At 50.2% G+C, this 22159-nt stretch overlaps 1 protein-coding gene and 1 long non-coding RNA gene across 3 annotated transcripts in view; one reads left to right on the top strand and one right to left on the bottom strand.

Annotated features, from left to right (window-relative positions):
• The window catches only part of PSMG4 (proteasome assembly chaperone 4), a 36445-nt gene extending 34135 nt beyond the window's left edge, over positions 1 to 2310 (bottom strand). Inside the window, exon 1 of one of the 2 annotated variants that reach the window (XM_032340986.1) lies at positions 1986 to 2310. In XM_032340986.1, the coding sequence (XP_032196877.1) occupies positions 1986 to 2159 (174 nt within the window). In that variant the 5' untranslated portion in view covers positions 2160 to 2310. The remainder of the gene's footprint in view (positions 1 to 1985) is intronic. The other variant, XM_032340985.1, reaches the window with a different exon arrangement.
• A 10859-nt stretch (positions 2311 to 13169) lies between these two features.
• LOC116589078 lies at positions 13170 to 20185 on the top strand. The gene is made up of 4 exons (XR_004285173.1): positions 13170 to 13341; positions 15247 to 15364; positions 17802 to 17986; positions 19478 to 20185. It is a non-coding gene; the product is annotated as an uncharacterized LOC116589078 (long non-coding RNA).
• The last annotated feature ends 1974 nt before the right edge of the window (positions 20186 to 22159 follow it).

Below are 22159 nucleotides of genomic sequence, written 5' to 3'. Positions count from 1 at the left end.
CTGGGGACACACTGCTAAAAGCAGCCTCGAAGCCTGTGAATTGGCAGGGAGGAGGACAGGAGCAGGGGAGATCTACCAGGTAACAGAGCCTACAGGGTTACTGTAAAGTCTCTGAACTGTGCTCTGAGGGTATTTCTTGAAAGGTCTGGAGCAGAGGAATGACAATATCTGATTGTTATCTGCTGCCCTGTAGAGAACTGGCCATAAGGCAGTGTTGTAGGCTGCATCATGTCCTCCAAAAAGACAAATGCACATCCTAACTCCTAGCACCTATGAATGTAACTTTTTTTTATTATTAGAAACAGGGTCTCTGCAGATGTAATTAAGCTGTAATTGAAAGTGAAGTCACACTGAAATAGGGTGGTCCCTTAATTTATTATGACTGGTGTCTTTACAAGAAAAGACACAGAGAAATAGACACACAGAAAAGAAGGCCAGTGACATTACTAGCTGAGACTTGAGTGATGAAGCTGCAAGCCAAGGAATGCCAAGGACTGCCAGCAACACCAGAAGATGGGAGAGGCATGGGAAGATTTCTCCCTCAGAGCCTCCGGAAGGACCAGACCTGCTGACTCCTTGCTTTCAGACTTCTGGCCTTCTGAACTGTGAGAGAATAAATCTTAGTTGGTTCAAGCACTTTGCACAGCAGCACTAAGAGATGAACACAGGCAGCAAAGGGGGAATCCAGCAGGGATCCAAGGAGATGCTGCAGGTTGGCCCAGGGTGGCAGGCCTGAAAGGAGGTGATGGGTGTGCAGAGGCCCCTTTGAGACAATCAATTTGAACAATGGAAACCTGAGCACATAAAAGGGCCCACAGTGACCTCCAACCCTTTGGCTGAATACAAACAGTTCATCAGGGGACCCACCTAAGCCCTAGCTAACCAATGGGTTACTTACACCCCAAAACAGGTACCAAGAAAGGAGAAACATTTCATACGTTCCCATACCTCCTCACCTTCTCCCTTAACTACAGTTCCCCAACACCAAATCCTGGCAGACAGTCTCTCCCTTGCTGTGCTTCCCGCTGCTCCCTTGAGGTGCATTCAACAACCTCTGTCTCCTTTGTTCTGCCTGGGGCCAACTCTTTCACTGACCCTACCAACTGCCTCCACCTGAAGGGGTCGCCCCACAGGCTGGTTGGATTCCCCCCAAGTTTTGATGGACCGCAGCGCCTACAGACTTACTGACACTCCCATGTGGGGAGTGGAAGAGAGTAATCAAGGCTGGAATGGAGTTTCCACAAGAGAGATGGGCCAGCTGTGAAAGAAGTCTAAGGGAAGAGGTTAGGAGTTCGGTCGTAAATAAGTCTGGTGAGAGATGCCTATTAGACTCTCAGGACAACACAGGAGTTCGAAATTCAGGAAAGGAGTCTATACTAGAAACAGAAAATTCGGTGTGGTCAATATAGGGAAGGCATGATAACGAAGAGATGGGTAACCCCAGGGCGCGTGTGTGACCTGAGAGCAGAGGTCCCGCGATGAAGCCCCCGTGAACAACTACAGAGAACGGCTAGAAGAGCCAGCAGCGGGAAGCCCGCCTGAAAGGCAGAGGAGGAGGGTGGAGAGGCGGGGCTCGCCGGGGGGGGGGGGGGGTCCACGCGCCGGCCTACCGCACCCCGTTCTCCTCCGGTGGTGTAGGTCCGGACCAGACCCCGGTTCTCTGAGACACCACAGTAAGAGTTCCGGGGAGCCCCTAGTCCCCCTGGGCCCAGGAGAGACCTGAGGGCCACGCCCGCGCACCTCGGGGGCCGGAACCCCCTCTGGTACCCCAATTGCGCCGGGACCCTCGGTTGCCCTCCGTCCCAGCCCCCGCCCCCACACCAGCCCGCCCCCTTGGGCCTCCCACCCCCGACTCCGGTTCGGCCTCCCTCGCCGCGTCCCCCGTCCTCTCCCCCCATCCCAGCCCCGGCCCCCTTCAGGACCTCCGGACTGCGTTCTGGCCGCTCACGGTCCTCTCCCTCGCCCCGGCCCCGACCTGCACTCACGTAGCGGTTGCACATGGCCACGGCGAGGTTGCGCAGGTGCGGCGTGGCTCCCACCCACAGGAACAGCGAGTCCGTCAGCCGCATGACATGGAAGTGGACGAGCTGCTCCCACAGCCTCGCGCTGAAGTTGTGCAAGGAGACCTCCCCGCCCGCGGCGGCCGGCGGCCCCTCCATGCCGCCCCGCACGCCGGACCCAGCTAGCCGCCGGAGTCCCGCTGCCCGGCGTCCCGCTGCCGGCCGTCGCCAGCCCGGTCAGACCCAAGCAAGCGAGCGCCGAGAGGCCGAGCGCGCGCCTTCACTTTCGGTCCTGGGACGCCGGCAGGGCGGGCCCGGGTAGGAGGAGGGGCTAGCCCGGGGTAGGGGCGGGGAAGGGGCGTGGCCAGTAGTGGGCGGGGCCGGGATGCTAGCCCTTGGAAGGTAGGCCGAGCTCAGAAGGCGCGGTTCCCGCCCCACCGCTCCCAGTGGTGGAGTTCTCTGAAAACCTGGGGTCACCAGCGGCAAAGGGCAGGGCCGGCGTCGGGAAGGGGGAAGGACGGAGGTGACCCGAGGGTGTCCAGGGCACCGGGCAAAGCTCGCCCTCGCTTGTTCCCTCCCTCCTTAGTACTTGATAAGTAGCATTCTTGTTTTGGAGCTAGCTGCAACGTCTTCCCAGGTGGTGACTCAGAGCCCTTTGGAGACAATCACTTTTTAATCAGTTCCTTAAGGGCTCTTAGGGCAGCTGCCTCCCATCACATCGTCTTTGGTTTGGTTTACCAAAATCCTCCTTCCTTAGGAAGGATTGAACGCAGCTAGCCTTTGAGAAAGGCGGCGATATTGGAAGAAAGCCTCCAAAAATTGTGACTACAAAAATTGTGGCAGGAGGAACTCTTGGACACAGACCCCCTGAGGTTTGCTGTCTCATACAAGCCTGGGCCTCGAGCTGACTTTTAGCCTTTCTGAGACGCTGTTTCCTAGTGGACAAAACGGAAATAAGAATAGTAGGAAAGGAGTAGGAAAAGGAGAAAGGAGTAGGCGCCAGTATGTGGGAAGCACGGTTAATAGTAGCCATTATAAGCCCTGCCAAGAGTCTCTCATTTGAGTCACTTTGGGACACTACAGAGTTGAAATAAAGAAGCCTTCGATATAAGAGAGAATGAGGTAAAAGCAAGCAGGATCCATTTTGTCAGGTTCTGTTACAACAGACCTTTGGGTTTTACGTCGGAACTATCACAGTCCTTTTTAAATCTCTAATAGGTCTCAGTAGACAAAATTTATATGTGAAAGTTTAAGTATTTTTACAGGTTTGTTCTATTTGCTAATTATCAATGATTCAATACAATAATTAACTTTCAAGTCAATATTTTTAACAGCTTTATTCACGTATAATTGACATACAATAACTACACACTAAAAGTGTATAAATTGAAGTTTTGACACATGTATAACCCATGAAACCATGACTACAATCTAGATAGTGAACGTGTCCATCACCCCAGAGGTGTCCTCAATCCCCTTTATAACTCTTACTACTCACCCCCCACCACAACCACCAATATGCATTTTTGTCACTTCATATTCGTTTAGATTTTCTAGAGTTTTAGATTAATTGGATCATAGAGTATGTACAATTTTTTTGTCTGCCTTTCACTCATCGCAATTACTTTGAGATCCGTCATTGTTATGTATATCAATAGTTCACTCCTTTGCAATGAGCACTGGGTGTTATATGAAAATAATGACTCGTGGAACACTACATAAAAAACTAATGAAGTCCTCTATGGTGACTAACATAATAAAAAATAAGTAAAATAAGTAAGTAAAATAAAATAAAATAAGATCAAGCAAAATAATTCACTCCTTTTTATTGAGGAGCAGTATTCCATCATATGGCCACACCATTATTATTTATTCCTTCACATCTTGATGTTCATTTGGGCTGCTTCCAGTTTGGGGTGATTACACTACAGCTGCTACCCATATGCTTTCATCTCTAGTAGATAAACACCTAAGAGTAGAATCGCCATATTATATGACCATTGTATGTGTAATTTCTTTTTTTTTTAAAGATATTATGTATGTTTGTATGTATTTGAGAGAGAGAGAGAGAGATCCAGAGGGAGAAGGACAGGCAGACTCTGCAGTGAGTGAGGAGCCCAACATGGGGCTCGATCCCAGGACCCTGAGATCATGACCTGAGCCAAAATTAAGAGTCAGGTGCTTAACCAACTGAGCTACCCAGACACCCCTATAACTTTTAAAGAACCTGATGAACTGTTTTCCATAATAATTATACCATTGTGCATTCCTACCAGTGTATGGAGTTCTGGGTCCTCCCCATGCCCATCAAACAGCAAGGACCATGTCAACTACTTGATTTGGTCAAGCTTGTTCATTTCAGCCATTCTAAGTGGTGTGTAGTGGTATCTTATTGTGGTTTTAATCTGCATTTCCTTATTTACCAGGGAATCTCAGTTCATACTTCACGTCATACACAAAAACAAACTCAAAATGGTTTATAGACCTAAACATAAAACCTAAAACTATAAAAGTTCTAGAAGAAAACATAAGAGAAAACCTTTGTGATCTTTAATTAGACAAAGATTTGATAAAACAGCAAGATCCGTAAAAGAACAAATTGATAAATGGGACCAATGGAGCAGATGATCTCTCCACATCTCAACTCTAACACCCTCGGCATGCTTTATCCCTTAGCAAACAAATGAATTTTAAAGTGAGACTATATATCTAAAAAATCCAGAAGAACTGTCCAGGGAAACTGAGGCAACTAGTTAAGAGCATATTGCCTCACTGTCCTCTTCCACATCCACCCAGCACAGGTTGAAGCAAACTCCTCTCTGCTCCTAGCTGGGCACTGAGCACTGCTGGGAAAACCACCTGACCTGCAGGCAAGGGTCACGATCAGGCATGGCCCCAACATCAGCTGCCCACCCCCCAACACTACCTTGCACTCCCTTAGACAACGTCCTCTCTCATTTACTCTCAGGACTATTCTCCTCAAGCCCTAACCCTATCCAAGCTCAAGTTCACCAGATGAGGTGCTTCTAATTGTACAAAGAAAATAGAGATTAACTGGCTTGATTTCCCCAACACATTATCTCTCTACTCAAACCCTTATCTTCATCTGACCCCATTCTTACCAACTTCTCCTCCCCCCATTACCATGAGTTTCCCCTCCTCTTGTCGAAGGTTAATCTATCCACCTGTGCTCTGACCCTATCCTTCTAGACATTCTCAAGATCTCCACTCTGTTAACTTTGGTGGCTTCTCCAAAGACTCTGGGGTGGGCTCTGAGATGTGCTACCTAGATTACCCCTTCAAGAAGGGACTTTGTCCCCACTGCTGGAATTACTGTTAGCAGACAGGCGTCCACTATTACCTCCTTTGGTGTTTACGCACCCTTCCCCGGACAGCTCACATCCAGTGACTGATGGAGGCAGCCGCACAGAGGCCAGGTCATTTCAGCCCAATGCAGCACAACTGTGACGGGCCGTTTTTGCTCCAGAGTTCCATGGATTCAACTAAGGCTGAAGGCAAGAGTTGATTCACCCTACACCGTCAGAAGAAACTGTGGATGGACGATCAGGACGCTGAGTGCAGTCACCCCACTAAAATCTTATGGTCCCAGGGTGCCTGGGTGGCTCAGTGGGTTAAAGACTCTGCCTTCAGCTCAGGTCATGATCCCAGGGTCCTGGGATCGAGCCCAGCCACAGGCTCTCTGCTCAATGGGAAGCCTGCTTCCCCCGCTCTCTCTGCCTGCTTCTCTGTCTACTCGTGATCTCTGTCAAATGAATAAATAAAATCTTTAAAAAAAAATCTTATGAAAAAAAAATATATCTTATGGCCCCTTGCTCAATTTCTGGGCCCAAAACCCAATAACTAAAGATATGGCCATGTTCCCTGCAAAACCATATTAAGTATACACAGTATGACCATCCAGACCCTCCTCAAAGAGACCAAGTTACCCAAGTAACTTGAGATCAAGTTACCTGAGTCATTTACGCAGGTAACACTATCCTAGGGAAATGGAAGACCCGAACATCTCAAGAGTCAGAGTAGGACTTGAGATATGGAGATCTGAAGTTTCATCATGGCCCTTCTGCTAAAATGGGGGCATACTGGAACCAGACAATACACAGAGTCCTGGCTAAGGGTCCATTTGGTCTTCAGACCCATCTAGGATCATTTGCCCAGTCTCTGAATATAGAACTAGGATAGGCATACTTGGAAGTTGGCACAATCCCCACAGTGGGTCCTTGGCCCATGGGGTAAGAGTGCTCATAGTGGAGAAAGCTCTGTGGAAGTCTAGGAAACTGCCCCTTCCCCAGCCAAGCAACACTGTATTGAGGGAAGGATGTTGGAAATTAGTGCCACCCTTAAGAATCCAAAGGAAGCAGTGCTAGTGGTCTTCATCGTATCTCTACTTTCCCACTGGATCCTGGAAGATGATAATAGACTACAATGAACTCAACCAAGAAGGAGTCCCAATTGCGGCTGATGTGATATATTTGATAGAGCATATAATAAGGCCACAGGGACATATCTTTGGCCAACAATTTGGGATATGCATTCTTTTCTATTCCAATCAGAAAAGAGGAGCAGAAACAGACTGCATTTCCAGGGGTTGGACAACAACATTCACACAGTTTTGCCTAGGACCATGTTTGCTCTCCACCCTCGGTCAGAACATCATGAAGAATTCTAGACTGTCCAGACATCCCACAGAATATCACCCTGATGCGCTACAGCTCTCGTCACCTCTGTTTTACCAATGCCCTGTCTTTAGTTCACACCTCCGGCTATATGGGGAGCCCATACAGAAATGGCGACGAGTGAGGTAGGAGCCCGAGCTGGGTTTCCAGATGGGTCCATGTATGGGTGCAAGTTATACCAGGTAGAGTTGTGCTATATATAGTCTTATTCTGGCAAGCCAACTGGTCAGCCACATTGTGTGGGCAGAGCAGGAGCCCAAGGTTAGGGCTCACGTAGACTTGTGGGCAGAGGGCCAGGCATTGGTGAGCTGATCAGGAAACTCTGGGGAGAAAGATTTTGACAGAGGATAGGACAGGGAGGTCTGGGGAAGAGGCATGTGGATAGAGTGTCCATGAAGTATGAAGATCATGATCTCTGTCATCACAGAGAACATGAGCAGACAAAATGACTCAACCAGTGGATGTTAGCTAGCCCCTGCCTTCTACCACCGCAGGGCTGGTACAATCAGTGGGTCACGAACAAAAGAGCCGTGGTAGCAGAAGTGGAGCCGACAGCATAGAATTCCACTCACCAAAGATGTTCTTGCTGCTGCTGTCACCAAACGTCCTACCTACCAACAGAGGCCCAGGCTGAGGCTGTCATGGCACCAGGCGCCAAGGAGGACTTGCCGCTAGCCTGCAGTCTGGTGATGGGGGACTCTTTCCACCCAGAAGGGACAGCATTTGGTTCTGATGGAATAGAACCCATTCCAGGTGTCGGCTTGCCCTCCCTGTCTGCAGAGCCGTGGTGCCATTACCTGAGCTCTCACAGAGTGTGCAATCTGCCAGCATGGCCTCGCACAGAATGTCACGTGAGACAGCCAAAAAGGTGGGAGAGCGGGCCCAGAGCTGTGGGAGCCACTGGCCACATCACACCATCTGTGTCACCCACAAGCTGTCCACCGAAGACCAAAATGCTCAGAGATGATAATTTTGGAGGTTGGAGAACCATCCCCCAAGACCCTTAATGGAGTTAGAAGCCAAGGGCTATATATGGTACTGTGTTCCCAGCAGGAAGACCTCGTAAGTCAGGGATCCATGAGTGGAAGCAGGAGCAGCCCCTCTTATCATCACTCCCCCAACAGGGACAGGTGACTGTGCTTCCCAATGCTGCACTTACGGAATGTAGCAGTAGTGGTCCTGCTTCACAAAGGGAGAACGCTTCCTCCAGGGGACACAGCAAGGGTTCTGCTCCGTAATGAGCTATGGCGGCCACAAGGCACTTTGTGCTCCTTGTTTCCAGACCCCAGCAACTCACAAAGAGTCACCATCCTGGCAGGGGAACGCCACCCTCATCATAAGGGAGAGATAGGGCTGTTGTCATCAGGTGAGGGCAGGGAGGAAAATGGTTGACGCTCAGGTGATCTACTTGGGTGCCACATGGTACGCCCTTGCTTGATTGTGACACGAATGGCCCCACCTGTAACGCTGGCCTAAGGGAAGGTCCTCCTTCCAAGGAAGAATGGTTGCCCGGTTGCTGGGACCACAGGGCCTTCAAGAGTCAACCCCTTTGGGGATAACCCCTGCTGCTCAGAGTTGCCTTGTCCCCAGGGTCTTTCCTGGGCTGGGAGTTGGGGGCAGGAGGGCCGTCTGGTGGAGGCAAGGGAATAAAGATGCAGCCACTTTGGCCCAATGCAGTCAAGGCTGACAGCCATGTGAGCCCCAGAGCTCCCCGTGGGGTCACCGGAGGCTTCTCCTTCTCCCTCTGCCGACTCCTACTTCCTCTCACTCCCCGCATGGGTGTCGATTCCAAGGGTATTCTCTAATAAAATACGCAGACTGAACTCTCTGAAATTGCTTTCTGGCGAAGCCAGCCTGGAGCAGGCTCCCCGTGAGCCGGTTCTCCTCTCCCCTCATGCATTCCCTGGGCAAGTGCATCCGCAGCCATGAATTTTCTTGTCACCTAATCTCACAAGTACACATGTAGGGCCATCGTTGATTTTCCCAGAGGCGCACACAGACCCAGCGGTCTGGGGCCGTCATTTCTTAACTGTCCCCCACAGCACCTGGCCCCTCCCCACGTCCACACCTAATTTCACCATCTCTTCCACCCCCTCCCTCCTGCCCCCACCCCAGCCCTTTCCTTCCTGTACTCCCTCCGTTGGTGAATGTTCCACCACTCCCTTGGGTTCCCAATCTGCAACTGAAGAGTCCCCGGCTATCGCCCACAGGCCGCGACACAGTCTCCCGCCTGCTTCGGGCACTTCGGGCCTGGGGCACGCCTTGTCCTTCCTCCTCTCCGCTGAACCCCTGTCCTGGCATTCTGGCGTGCTCTCTTGCTTCCACCAGGGGGCCCTTCTCACTGTGGCCGGGAGATCTAGCGAAGGACTAAACCGGCTGGTGATATTTCCTCTAACGAAAACTTTCTGCAGGGACATTTAGCCTCATTCATTCGAGGTCCCTGGCCTAGCCGCCAGGCTGCTTCAAATCTGTCCCTTCCCTCACGTGCTGCTTTCTGCTCTGGCGGTAGATACGGAACTCCACAAGGCGTCCAGAACCCACCACCTCTGCTTGCGCTGTGCACCGACGTGGTCACTGCACCACCGTTGCACCTGCTGGAGAAACCCCTCATCCCAGAGTTAGCCCCAGGAGCATCCTTGCAGGGGCGGGGTGGGGGGGGGCTTCCTGGCTTTTCCCAGCCCTTCATCTTTACCCCTCACAGAGCACTCATTTTCTGTGTTGGCCTGTTTGCCTGCTCCTCGGCCTTCTCAGGAAGCTCCTTGAGGGCGGCGACGGGGTCTCCCAGCTTCAGTGCCCTGAGCAGCACGGGCCCTGCACCCAGTAGGCACCGAACAAATATTGACTAGGTAGTTGAGGGAGTGAATGGATACTTGCGAGAAGGATAAATAAGGGCCTCCTGGGGGGGGGGGGGTGGAGATGGGGGGGCTTGGGCTGTACGCCTGCCTCCACCACTAATTAGCTCGATGCCTCTCTTCTAAGTCTCTGTTACCTTAGCTGTAAACTGAGACGATTGGCTTAGAGGCTCTCTGAGGCGCCTTGCAGAGCTAATGCCCTCTGAAGAAGATCAGATAAGAACGCACAATGGTAACCAGATCCCCGCGTGAGGCCGGCCCTGAGCAGGAGGGTGCAATTCTCCGGAGAACCACTAGGTGGCAGGTGGGAAGGAAGCGGGCTGGCTGCGGTATAGCTTTCGGAAAGCAAGGTCCTACTCTGTAACTCAGGAACCCTGTCGGGGGCAGTCTTCTCTCTGGGCTCTGCAATCTTAGAATGCTCAGATGAAACAGCGGGTCCTGTTTCTCAGCGAGGCCGCAGCCCACACATGCAAAAGGACTCAGCAGCACACTGCAAAAGGGGCCAGGCTCCCCCCGGGTTAACTGCTTCAAAAGAGGCCAAGAGGTGCATTGGTACTTTGATTCATCCTTCTCCTCTTTCTGCCACCAGTCTGGGTTGTGGGACTTCGTCTGGCATGAATTTCGGTAGGAACCAAGAATTACAGGATTATTTAGATGATAGATAAGAAAACTGCTCTGTGGGGAGGATACTGGCTACCTCCCTTCCAGGTGAAGAAAGGTGAGGCTTGGAAGACAATGCATGCCATCTGAAGCTAGAGCAGCCCTGGGCCGGCTAGCAGGGCAATCAATGAGTCATAAGAACATCCAGGATGTTCTCAGCCTCACAGGACTCTCTCCCGAGATCCTTGGGCATTTAATCCAAAACCAAACCTAAACTCTCTCACATGCCGTGACTGGTGATATGGTGCTTGGTTTCATAATAAGGCTAGGTTATGCTATAGTGACATTTTAATCCTGCAAGGGCATTGGCACTGTGGGGTAAGAGGTAAGGTGGGAGGACTCTGCTCCGTATAGTGCTTCGGGGACCTAGACGGTACCTTGGGTCACAACAGCAGAAGAGGGATCTGCACTCTTTGGTCAGGCTTCTTGATGCTCTGACTTAGAAGTGACACCACAAATCTTCTTGTGGCCAATAGCCAGCAACTGCCACCTGTTGCTGCCTCCCTGCGGCAGGAGGGAGGGGTTGTGTGCAAAATGTGGGAAGCAGACGGAACATTTGACAAGCACCAAATGTCCCTGCTGTAGAGGCCACTTTTAGGCAACAGGCTCAAGCAATGAAAACTTGAGCAAGGCAAAAGGACCCACAGTGGCTACCGAGATGACACAAATGGGCTCATTGAGTGACCCACCTTGAAATGGCCAGAGTCCCTAACTGACCAATGGGCTGAATAGGACCAGGCACAGTTCCACCCCATAACTATAGCAACCCCCACCCCCCCACAACCACCTCCTAGCGGACGGTCTCTCCTTTGCCATCCTGCCTGCTGCTCCCTTGCAGTATATTCAAAAAATTTCTATCTCCTTTGATCTGCCTTGGGTGAATTCTTTCATTGCCTGTGCTAATCAGAAAGTCTCACATCTGTCATATATATATGATTATATGTATATATATATATATATATATATATATATATATATATATATTCTCCAGCTTCTCCACTGGGGAGCCCTAGTGGCTTGGGGTCAAGAGATGAAGCCCAAAGCTCGGTTCACCACCCCAAGTGGCCCTTCTCTAATCTAAGAGCAAAGAGTGATTCACATTCTGCTCCAAAAGTGTTCCTCCCACCAAACCCAACAAACTCTCTCTAACTGAACCCATGAAGTCCACCTCTGTTCTAGTTACTACTGATGAACTTTCTGATGCCACCTGAAGCACCTGTCTGATGTCCACCAGCGCCCTGTCCCCCTTCCTTCTCACCTTCTCAAGGACAGCACACTAGCAATTTGTACCTCTCTCTCCTGCATCATGGATTTTCTCCTCAGCACTAGACTATTTTCATCAACATACAGACATGATCTTTACAAAATACCTTTCTCAGTCTCACATCACTCTGATTCCCTCCCCGTGTCTCGGCCCCTTTATAGTAAAACCCCAGGGAAAGGCTTCCACAGTTATCTCCAGATGCTCTTCTCCCTTTCTCTCCTGGCCTCACTCCCGCCAGTCTGCCTTCCCTTCATGACACTGCTCTTGCCGAGGCCACTGAAACTCTCTAGCTGTCAAGTCCTGGAGCCTCAGCCTGTCTCTTCCTTGTGCTGGATGGCGCTGACTCCCAGGACAGTGCTCTCTCTCCTTCCTCCAGGCCCCTCCTCCAGTGCCTCTGCTGGATCTCACTCATAGTCCCAACCTCCCCATGGAAGTGCCCCAGAGACACTTCTCCCTTCCAGCTGCTCTCCCTGTGAGGTGCCCTCCTCCAGCCCATGGCTTCCGTACCTTCGACACACTGCTGCCGCCCACATTTGTGTCTCTGAGCTTTCCTGAGCTCCAAACCTGTACTAGAGTCAGCTGTCAACCCAGCATCCCAGTTTGAACGTGAGTTGGAAGCTTAACAAGGGTCCCCCACAAAGCCTGCCTTTCCCACATTCCTCATCATCTTGGAAAGTGGTACCTGAGTTCTTCCAGGTAGCCAGGCCCCAAACCTTGGCATCCTCCCTGACCCCGTCATCCTCTCCCAGCTCATGTCCCATTCATCAGCAAATCCTGCTGGCTCTGTCCAGACTCTAACTGCAGCCGGCCACTCCACCTCGGCTCTCCTCTGGACTCCTGTGCTAACCTAAATGGTCTCCCTGACCCTGACCTCATCCCCTTGCCATCAATTCTCCACATAACAGTCAGAATGATTCTTCCAAAGCACTTTTCCTCTTACCTCATTTTCAAAATAGGATTAGGTTCTCATACCAAAATTATCTAACAGGAGCAGTCTGTTTCCGGTGAAGAGTTCAAGGATGTTAAGACTTTCTTGATGCATATTTTAAAAAATTTCCCCTATTCATTCTTGAATCTCCCCCAAAGACCAGTATTCTCAGGCACATCCACCTCTTCCCTTCCCCCCCCAGCCCCACCCCTGCTTCCTCCACCCCTGCTTCCCCCCTACACACTCCTCACAAGGGCAGACAAAATATTTTTGCTGGCAGCAGCTGTCCCATGCCATTTCTTAGCACAGAGAAGAAAAACCCCTGCTCGAGTTCTAATGTCATCAGACTCTGGCACAAAAGGAAAATAAGATAAATCCTATCACTTTGCTTCAGAGGGGGGAAAAAGCTCCAAGGGGATTAGAAACAAGTAGAATGGTGTCACAGTTAAGTCACAGGCAGAATCAACCATGAAGAGATTTTTATAATTCTTTGAAAAATGTCAGTATAGTTTCCATAACCAACTAAGCCTCCATATGGCTCTGTCTTACCCAGCGGACAGCTGGTAAGTCAACTCGGCCTCTGCCATTAGACTGGGCAGCCCCATCGAAGGCCCCAGAGGGTGCCGCCCCTTTCTTCACTCCACCAGACTCCACAGAAGCCCCAATCCTCCTCTCCCACAGCGCAAGTGCAGATCTGGCTCCAGATCAACCATGAGTGGTGAATAAAAATGTTCCTCCCTTATCAGGCAAGGCCAAGGGAGCAGCCTACGTGCATACTCGCTTGTTTTGGGGAAGGAAACACACAGGCTTTAGAAGAGCAAGGCAGGAAAGGCCCTTCCAACAAGAAGTAGCTGGGCGGTCCGCGGTGTGGCAGTTCACCTTCACCTCACTGACCTCTGCTTCTTTCCACAGTCTTGACGGTACACCGAGCTCTGAGCAATGAGTATGTATTTCACCTTGATCTCTGGGCACAGACAGATTGTTGCAGAGAGGAGGCGGTAATTAACAGTGGTGGGTTGGACACAGACCAGCCAGGGAGGCACCAAGTACTCACGGGTCAGGAGCTTCAGGAAGGCTGGGTCAGGCTGGGCAGATCGTCAGAACCTGAACGAGGGGATGGGGGATACCAGCCAGGATGAGAGAAGAGAAAGAGGGTGCGCTGGGGCTCAGGAGGAGAGAGTTTTGGGCAGAGCCATGGGCAGCACGTGTCCTGGGAAATGGAGTAGCTCAAAGGGTTAAAAATGATGGCACACATTTGAAGACTTCTCCTGTCTCAGAGGACCCTCACAAAAGTCCAAGGAAGTGGGTATCATAATTCCCAAGGAAATGAACGCTTGAGGAATAGAGGAAATCCTCAGAGGTACACGGGGCCTGGGGTGGAGTGGGGTCTTGGATCCTGAACCCACCTGGAGATCCTCCCTTCCCAGCCGGATCTGAGGAAGCTGAGGAAGAAAGTTGGGGCTGTGCGGTATGGAGTGCCAGGCCGGGAAGCCCGGACTGAAGGGAATGCATAGGTTTCCAGACAAGGCGCCTCCCCAGGTCAGCCTCCAAGGGCTGTTCATCCATGACAAGCCCTGAAGATGCAGTGACCCTTGGGCCACGTCATGACCCCAGTGGTACTTGTATTCTGTCCTTTTGCTCTAGCTGTCTTATCCAATATCCCGGAATTCCCCCCAAACAACCCAGCCTTTTAATATTTCAATTAAGTGTAGGCTTCCAGATGATATTATCTTGTGACTCGATGCTTTTTAGATGAGGAAGCTCACGCACAGGGAGGGGTTCTTTTCAGGGACAGCGTGTACCCTTATGGGAGCGGGGAAATATGTGCTCGTCCATATGTGTGACTGTGTGGGGAGGTTACTTCAGGCTCTGGGACACATGTAGGGTTAATAAGACACAATAAGACTCACCAGGAAACCAGCAAACAGAGACAGCTCCGCTATCACAGGGAACACAGAATTTATATCCCTTGTCCAAATCAGTGCGGAGTGAAAGGCCCTGCTGTCTGCTGGGTGACTCTTCGGATGCTTTATTAAAATCCTTGGCCTGACTTCAGAGCCTGTTGCCAGAGATAAGCAATCATGGAGGATGGCAGAACAAAAGACCGTTTCTCTCCATCTCTCTCCCTCTCCCTCTCCCCTCCTGCACCCTGGTTCCCCCTCCCTCCTGCAGAAGCAGATCATGTGATGCTGAAGCAGAGATCTTTCTAGGGAGGCACTGCGGATGGGAGGGGCAGGTGGGCTGGCTGTTCAGCTCACTGTGGGTTTTTTTTCCGAGAACGTGGAAAGCCTTCCCCTGCATTGGTGCCGGGACATTGTGTGAGTCACGGCCTGTCTGCCTGCCCGGTCACCCGGCCCTTCTGATTCCCCCACACACGGCCCTTTGAGTCCTGATGGACTCGAAACGTCCCCCCCAGTCCATAGATGGTTCTATTCTTGGCACAAAGGAGATCTCCTTTGCAGAGAATATGGCTGCCCTGAAGGGCCCATTTCTGCACTTGTTTCTTCTTCTTGGTCAGAAAACAAGCACAACGACCTGATAAATAAAGATGCAGTCCACGAATGCAGCCGTATTTCAAGGGGAGTCAGGGACTAAGCCAAGGGATAAATGAAAAGATCCAGTGACAAACTGGCCATTCATCGGGTGCACTCAGCAAACATTTACTGAAGCCATCTGTGCTCCGGGCCCTGTGCTGAGGGCTGCAGAGACACAAAGATGGCCTTGAACGCGGGGACCACACCTCCTGTGAGCTGTCCACACCCCGCAGCTTCACACAGGCAACCACACGGGGTTGTGGGGGGGAGGGGGGACACATTCACACAGACGCGACTCAGCTCACCCTCCACAGGCACCACGGAGCTGTTGCGGCCCCGGGAGGAGCTGAGAACGCGTGGGAGGTGTGTGTGAACGTGCAACGGAATGAACGAAGCTCACAGAAGGAAGCGAGGCACAGAAGGGCACTTACGGTCAGAGTCTGTTTCTCCAAAGGCCCAACATGATGAAACTAAGCCCGGGTGCTGGAGGTCAGGGCAGCAGTTACATCTGGGGGCAGGGGTGGGAGGGAGAACCTTGAGGGGCTTCTGGAAGGCTGGTGGTGTCCGTGAGGACATGCATCAAGCAGAACACCTATGGTCTGGAGGTTTGTTTGAATCCAGCCTTCAATAGCTTAAGAATCTATTCACGCCTGGGGTGCTTGGGTGGCTCAGTGGGTTAAAGCCTCTGCCTTCGGCTCAGGTCATGGTCCCAAAGTCCTGGGATGGAGCCCTGCATCGGGCTCTGTGCTCAGCAGGGAGCCTGCTTCGCTTCCTCTTTCTCTGCCTGCCTGCCTACTTGTGATCTCTCTCTGTCAAATAAATAGGTAAAATCTTAAAAAAAAAAAAAAAAAGAAAAATCTATTCACACCTCTTTACTTATATTTGTATACTGAATCAGAGAGCAGGAGGCCTTCGAAGGCAGCTGTTCTATGAATTGTCTTTGCCTAAGACCATATCTAATGGATTCAGGCCCCTTCAGTATTCACCCCAAACTTTAGTCTTTCTCCCCTGAAGGGTCTTCCTTATGGCCAGTCTCAGTCCATAAAACGCAGCCAGCAAGCCCACGGATCATAACGGTGGCCCCTGGTTGGCACAGAAGGTCAGCCTTCTTCTGGTGAGTCCCCAAGCAGCTTTTCATCTACTCGTGCCTGTGGTCATCCTTCAAACATGTTTGAGTTCCTACTGGGTGCAGGCACCAAGGATCAAAAAGTGAAGACAAAGTTCTTTTTAGTGAAAGAAAAGGACCAGCGGACACTCCAAAGCAGCGCCGCAAGCATGGGCTGAATATAAACAGAGGGACTTCATGGAGGCTCCGGAAGGGCAGGTGGGGCCGATAGGAGAGCTTCCTGGAAGAGGGGAGGATGAGGAGGATCAGAGGGACGCGGCAGGGAGGGAGGGAGAGCAGAGCAGGGAGGGCACGGGCATGAGGGGGGAGGAAGCCAGATGGAGGAATGGCAAGGTGACCAGAAGGTGGGGACAGCATGAGAACAAAGAGCACCCCCCCGCCCGACAGAGCCACTCCGGAAGCTATTACACAAAGAGGGAGAGCGGTGATTGGCCAAGAAAGGGCAACAATATGGAAAAAAAGGACAAAGCCACATTTAGCAAGATGCCCCGAGTCGATACAATGGAGAACTCTCAGCTGAATGTCCGGGCACCCACTTAGAGAGGCGACCGCATCTTAAAAAGGAAGGGAATTAGGACATGTGCTACAACATGGAAGATTCTTGAGGCGTCCTGCTCAGTGAAATAAGCCAGTTATGAAAGTAATTCTGGATGGTTCCAACGTATAAGGATTCGGGAAGTGGATTGCGTTGGGGGTGCTGCCAGGGGCAAGGGGCAGGGAAGGAGGAGGCAGTGTTTAGTGGGGACAGAGATTAATTTTGCAGCCTGAGAAGACTCCAAAGATGGGTGGTGGTGATGATGGTTGCACAGCACTGAGTGAAGGTACTTAATGCCACTAAGCTATACCCTTAAAAATGATTAAGATGGTAAATGTGTATTATGTGTGTTTACTGTAATTAAAAAGAGAAAAGAAAGATGACTTTGGCTTGAAAAAACAGTCATTTTGTGAAGGAATGTAACCAAGCCCCACCACCGTGGGGGGCTTCTGTGAACTTTGTTGCCCAAAGGATAACGGGTCCTCCTCCAAGAACCCAGAACAAGTCACAAATGACTGTTGACTCTAACATGACCCTATTTTACAGTTCTCCTAGCTTCTGAGTCAACTAATCAACTTTATGTCCAAGAACCCCATGGGGTCAAGGGCCCACTTTCTCAACGCTGCACTCTGGAAGCCATGGCCCCAAGCCCCCGTCCCCAAAACAGCTTCTCAGGATGGTAGGAAGAGCTTGTGAGGACTGGCATGGGGAGGGCAGCCCCAGCCCAGCTCTGGCCCCAAGCAGTGCCTCGAGGAGATCTTATTGTCTCATCAGGAGGCTGAGGAGGCCAAGGGCCAAACGGGAAGTAACTTGTTCACAGGCTCACAGCCGCTGGTCTGAGAGGAGAAACCAGTCTGAGCCTTTCCCACTTACGCTGCTCAACACCCTTGTTCCATATTTCCTCCAACAGCATTGAAACGCAGGTTGCCTTTCACAGGTCTGTGGCCCAGATGTTTTTCGCTGTTTGATTCCAGACCCGTGCTTTTCCCTCTCTGCTCTTCTGCTCCCTTTGTGCAATCCAAGCTCCCCTTGGAAGTAGGTGTAAGGCTTCCCTCCAGGTTAATGAGAATGTAATATAGTCATAGACTCCTTGGTCCTGTGGCTTCTCCTGTATCCCACCCAGCCTGCCCCTTCCCTCCAGGCTTCCAAATGGGCCCAATTTCTAGTCGTCCAGCAAGAATGTCAACAGCAATGAATTTTCTCTGCAGAGCACGCACACCAGATGCACCTGCCGGCTAGCTCATGTGGAAAGAGGTCCTTAGCCTCCGGGACGGATGCCACGCCACTTGTGGGTCAAAGTCCATCCGGGCTGAAGCCTGGGCAAGCTGCCCGAACCTTCCCCTCTCACTGATCTATCCTGCCCCAATGCACACCCTGGAAATTCTTGCAGCAGGTGGGAGACAACCCCCGAGCAGAGGAAACACCTTCTTCTCTGGCTCCTTTTGTATCTTTCAAAATTTCATCACTAAGAGCTCAGAGCAGAGCACAGGGCTCATTGTATGGCCTTCCGAAAGTCTTGCTAGACTTCAAACTCTAGTAATGGGTAAAGGCATAAGCTAGGGGACCCATAATCTGGCTTGTATGGTAAGGGTGTACTGTCTACTCACGGCTACAAATACAAACCCCCGTGTGGTCACCATCACCCATTCCACGGCACCCCAATGCATGCTTTTACAGAAAAGCCCACCCCTCCCCTGCAATTCATGGTTATCTCAGTGGGCTCCTCGCTGAGTTCACCCAGGAGGCTCTGAGCCTCCAGGCTGGAGACTGGGGCCAATAAAATCCCTTTTAGGAATTTGCATTTGAGACCTAGGGAGATTTACTTCTCTCTCTCTTTCTCTCTCTCTGGGTGGCTAGAATGTAGCAAAGAGGGCTTGCAAAGACTGTATGCACACCTTGAACGTGGGAACATGGACACTTTCTGGGTATGCAGAGTGACAAAGAGCTCTAAGCGTTTGTTTACAGATCTAAACCTTCCATGCATGCCTTTTCTAGAAGTGTTCTGCCAGTGAACATTCTATATTCTGAAGCCTCAGCCTTTCCAAGCAGGCTTTCATACTCCCCAGTTGGTCTGGGACTTCACAGGAGAATAGCACACCTCTCCCATCAGGGATCTTGCCACCGGTGTCACTCCAGGGATGGAAAACTCTAAATTGTTTCTGAGTCCCATGCAGAGAGAGACAGAGAGCTTAGTAAATGATGTGGAGGGAGCATGCATGGCCTGGCCTGATTTCCTCCTGGAGTCAAACTCAGGGCAAGCTTGCACACCCAAACAATCCATTTCTCTTAGAGCAAGAAATCACTCTTTATGGATGGAGGAAGGACTTGGGGTTTGACCAGAAGAGGAGACTGAAAGTATCATAAACCAGTGCTGGATACTGGAATTATAGGGGGAAAGTGTACATACTAAATGTAGAAAAAAAAAATAAAGCGTAGTAGTTGGAGAGACCTGAAAAAAGTACATTAAGTCACTGATGAACAAAGGTTTGGGTTGGATTATGTGTAATGTGTAGAGACATGGCCAGGACAATGGTATTCAATTGTACATTTACCTATGGCAATACAGCTTCAGGCAACAGTTTATTAAAAGGAAAGACAATGCAAACATTTCATATACATAAGATTAGGGAAGCATCTCCACCACAGAGGACGGGCCTGAAGGTCAAGCAGAACGGAAGCTCACCATGTGCAGTCCGCATGTGAACACACACGCATGCGTGCAATGAAACTGCAAGTTTGGCGAAACCGTGCACCTAGCCTCTCTCCAATATCGCACTCACTCAGGAACCAGAGGCTGACGATCGTGGGGCAAAGAGGAAAAAAAGCAAAGCTCAGTGAGACCAAATGAACAATTTTCAATCCAATCTCTGTTGCCTTTGTGCAGGCCACGGGTATGAAAGAAGAGAGACTCAACAAAGTTAAATTCCAGTGTGCGGCCCCATGGGCTGAGACGTGTCACCCCTGTGATTGTAATGACACAACTGGAACCCTGGGTGCCAAGGCGAGAAGAGTTCAAAGCCCATGGTGATGTTATCGCATCTCAAGGAAGCACGTTATTATTCTTATTATTCCCGTCTACAGATGAAAGGTGCACTGGGGAGACAGGTGGGCTGGCTTGTTCAAAGTCCCAGCTGGTGGGTGAAAGGCTGGGGAAGCAAATTTGAATGGGCATTTCTCCTTCCTGGTGATTAAGCTGCCTCTTGTGTTCCACGTTAATTGGTCATTATGAAAATAGTTGCGAGATAAGAGGACCTACCTTCCAAAGCTTCTGTGGGCTCAGCTGACAATGAATAAGTATGTCTAGGAAAGTAGATACATGTTTGTCTTTCTATGTGATCTGACCTGAGCAAGAGCCCAGCAGGCAGAATTCATTTACCATTGAAACTTTACTCTGTCCTGGCTTCAGCTAGTCGATAAAGGAGTAATATTTTGGGGTGGGGGTGGGGGTTGCTGTTTAGCCTGGGTTTTCCAACACAATTTTCTCAGAAATTTAGAGGTCACCTTAATAGTGGTGATGATTCTGGGGCATCTGGGTGGCTCAGTGGGTTAAAGTCTCTGCCTTCAGCTCAGGTCATGATCCCAGGGTCCTGGGATGGAGCCCCGCATCGGGCTCTCTGCTCAGCAGGGAGCCTGCTTCCTCCTCTCTCCTCTCTCTCTGCCTGTCTCTCTGCCTACTCGTGATCTCGGTCTGTCAAATAAATAAATAAAATCTTTTAAAAAAATAGTGGTGATGATTCTATAAATAACTAAAGACACCATTTTTTAGGCTGAAGTTTTGTTTCTTTGTTTGTTTTCAATGAAATCCCAGAATCAGTTCACTTCATTTTCCTCTATCAGGTAATTTAAGGTCATTCAGACAGAGAAAAGAGGGGGGTCAGGAAGCAGAGCAGTCTGGGTGGGGGAGGACTGGAAGCTGTATTAAAGGCTGGAACCCTGTCCTTACCAAAAGCAGCAGGGAGATTGGATAATCCCAACTGCACCCGTGTAATCAGTTGTCCCACACACGGTGTTATTACAATGTCACCTATGTCCTTCGTAACCTTTAATTACTCCTTCTCACCACCCACGTTACTTAGCAAACCAAAGAAGAGGGCATGGAAAAGAACCAAAATGGGATGAAAAACACTAACGAACAAGAAGGGAAATAAGGAAGAAAGTTGGCAAAGCTAAGCGCAGTGCTAGTCCCAGGAGGGCGAGGATTTACGGCTGATTCACGTACTGCTGTCCTTCTGGTGGGCAGAACACAGCTTGGCACACAGAAAATAACTGTTGGATGAAGTTGACGGCCTGTAACATTGTTTGAAAGATGGACTGGATGTGTCCAGCCGGAAGACAATGCCCTCGAACAACACAGGGGTTAGGGATTCCCCAAAAACTTAATGACCTGGAAGTCTTAGCAATATCATAAACAATCGATGAACAAATATTTTGTTTGTCTCATGTATTATGTGCTGGATTTTTACAATAAAGTAAGCTAGAGAGAGAAAACGTTATTAAAATTCTTAGAAAGAGAAAATCTATTGACAGTACTGCACTGTATTTATTGGGGGAAAATCCACATGTAAGTGGACCCCCCACAGTTAAACCCATGCTGTCGGGTTCAAGGGCCAACTGTGCTTTCCAAGGCCCTCAGGGTCTTACAATGGGCTTCCTGGTTCACCTGGAGGGGAGGCCAGTGCCATCCCATTTTCCTTGGAAAGCCTACCAGGCCTTTTTCCTCTGCCCACCTAGGGAAAGCACCAGTATATCACACTTAGTCCTACACCGAGAACCAAGTTTTCCCTACCTCACCTCCCACTGTGGCCTAACCCACACTCCCTGGGTTTTTCTGATCCTGAGGAAAACCGGGTCATAGACGTCCACGCACCTTTAAGTTCGCACAGCATGTTACCACTGTCAGGAGCACATATGATTTCAAACCATTTCTAGAATAAAGGCAACGATGGGTACAAAGGAATGGGTCATGGGTGGTGGCATCCCAGACCACCTACTTCCTGAGGGAGGACTGTAGTCGAGGAGTGACCTCCTCACCACACTTCAAATTACGGTAAGGTTTTCTTCCTCCATTTTCCAGTAGCTTGACATTTCTGAACTTTAAAAGTATTTATTAAAGGTATTTCATTTTCATAATGTTTACACTAATTTGCTAGTTACTCAAATTATAGCGATCAAAACAAAATGGTTGGGTCTTAGCTCTATCTTCATAGTCTTCTTTATTTGTGGCCCAAAATGCATGATTTGTTTAGGGCAGCCTAAGCAAATAGAAAATTCAGTAAAAACAATACAATGGAAATGGGTCAAAGCCTAGGGGATGTTTCCCACAGTCCATTCGTTGTCATGGTGAAGGTCTGAGAGAGGCCTGTGAGTTGTCCTCCAAACAGCCTCCGAACAGAGAAGAGGGTCAGATCTGGAACCTGAAGACAGTTCTGAATCTTGCAAGAGGTGGAGACAATTTGTCCCTGGTCTGGGATGGGCCACAGGTGGAACGGTCTTCTCCGGTGAGAAGAGTATGTGAGGGCCTCAATTCTCAGAGGCAGACCCTCTTTAGGGCAGGAAGTCGTGTCCT

Source organism: Mustela erminea, chromosome 4 (genome assembly GCF_009829155.1).
Source record: "Mustela erminea isolate mMusErm1 chromosome 4, mMusErm1.Pri, whole genome shotgun sequence".
NCBI lineage: Eukaryota > Metazoa > Chordata > Mammalia > Carnivora > Mustelidae > Mustela > Mustela erminea.
The sequence above is the reverse complement of the archived record's forward strand: the minus strand, read 5'-3'. Positions and strand labels throughout refer to the sequence as shown.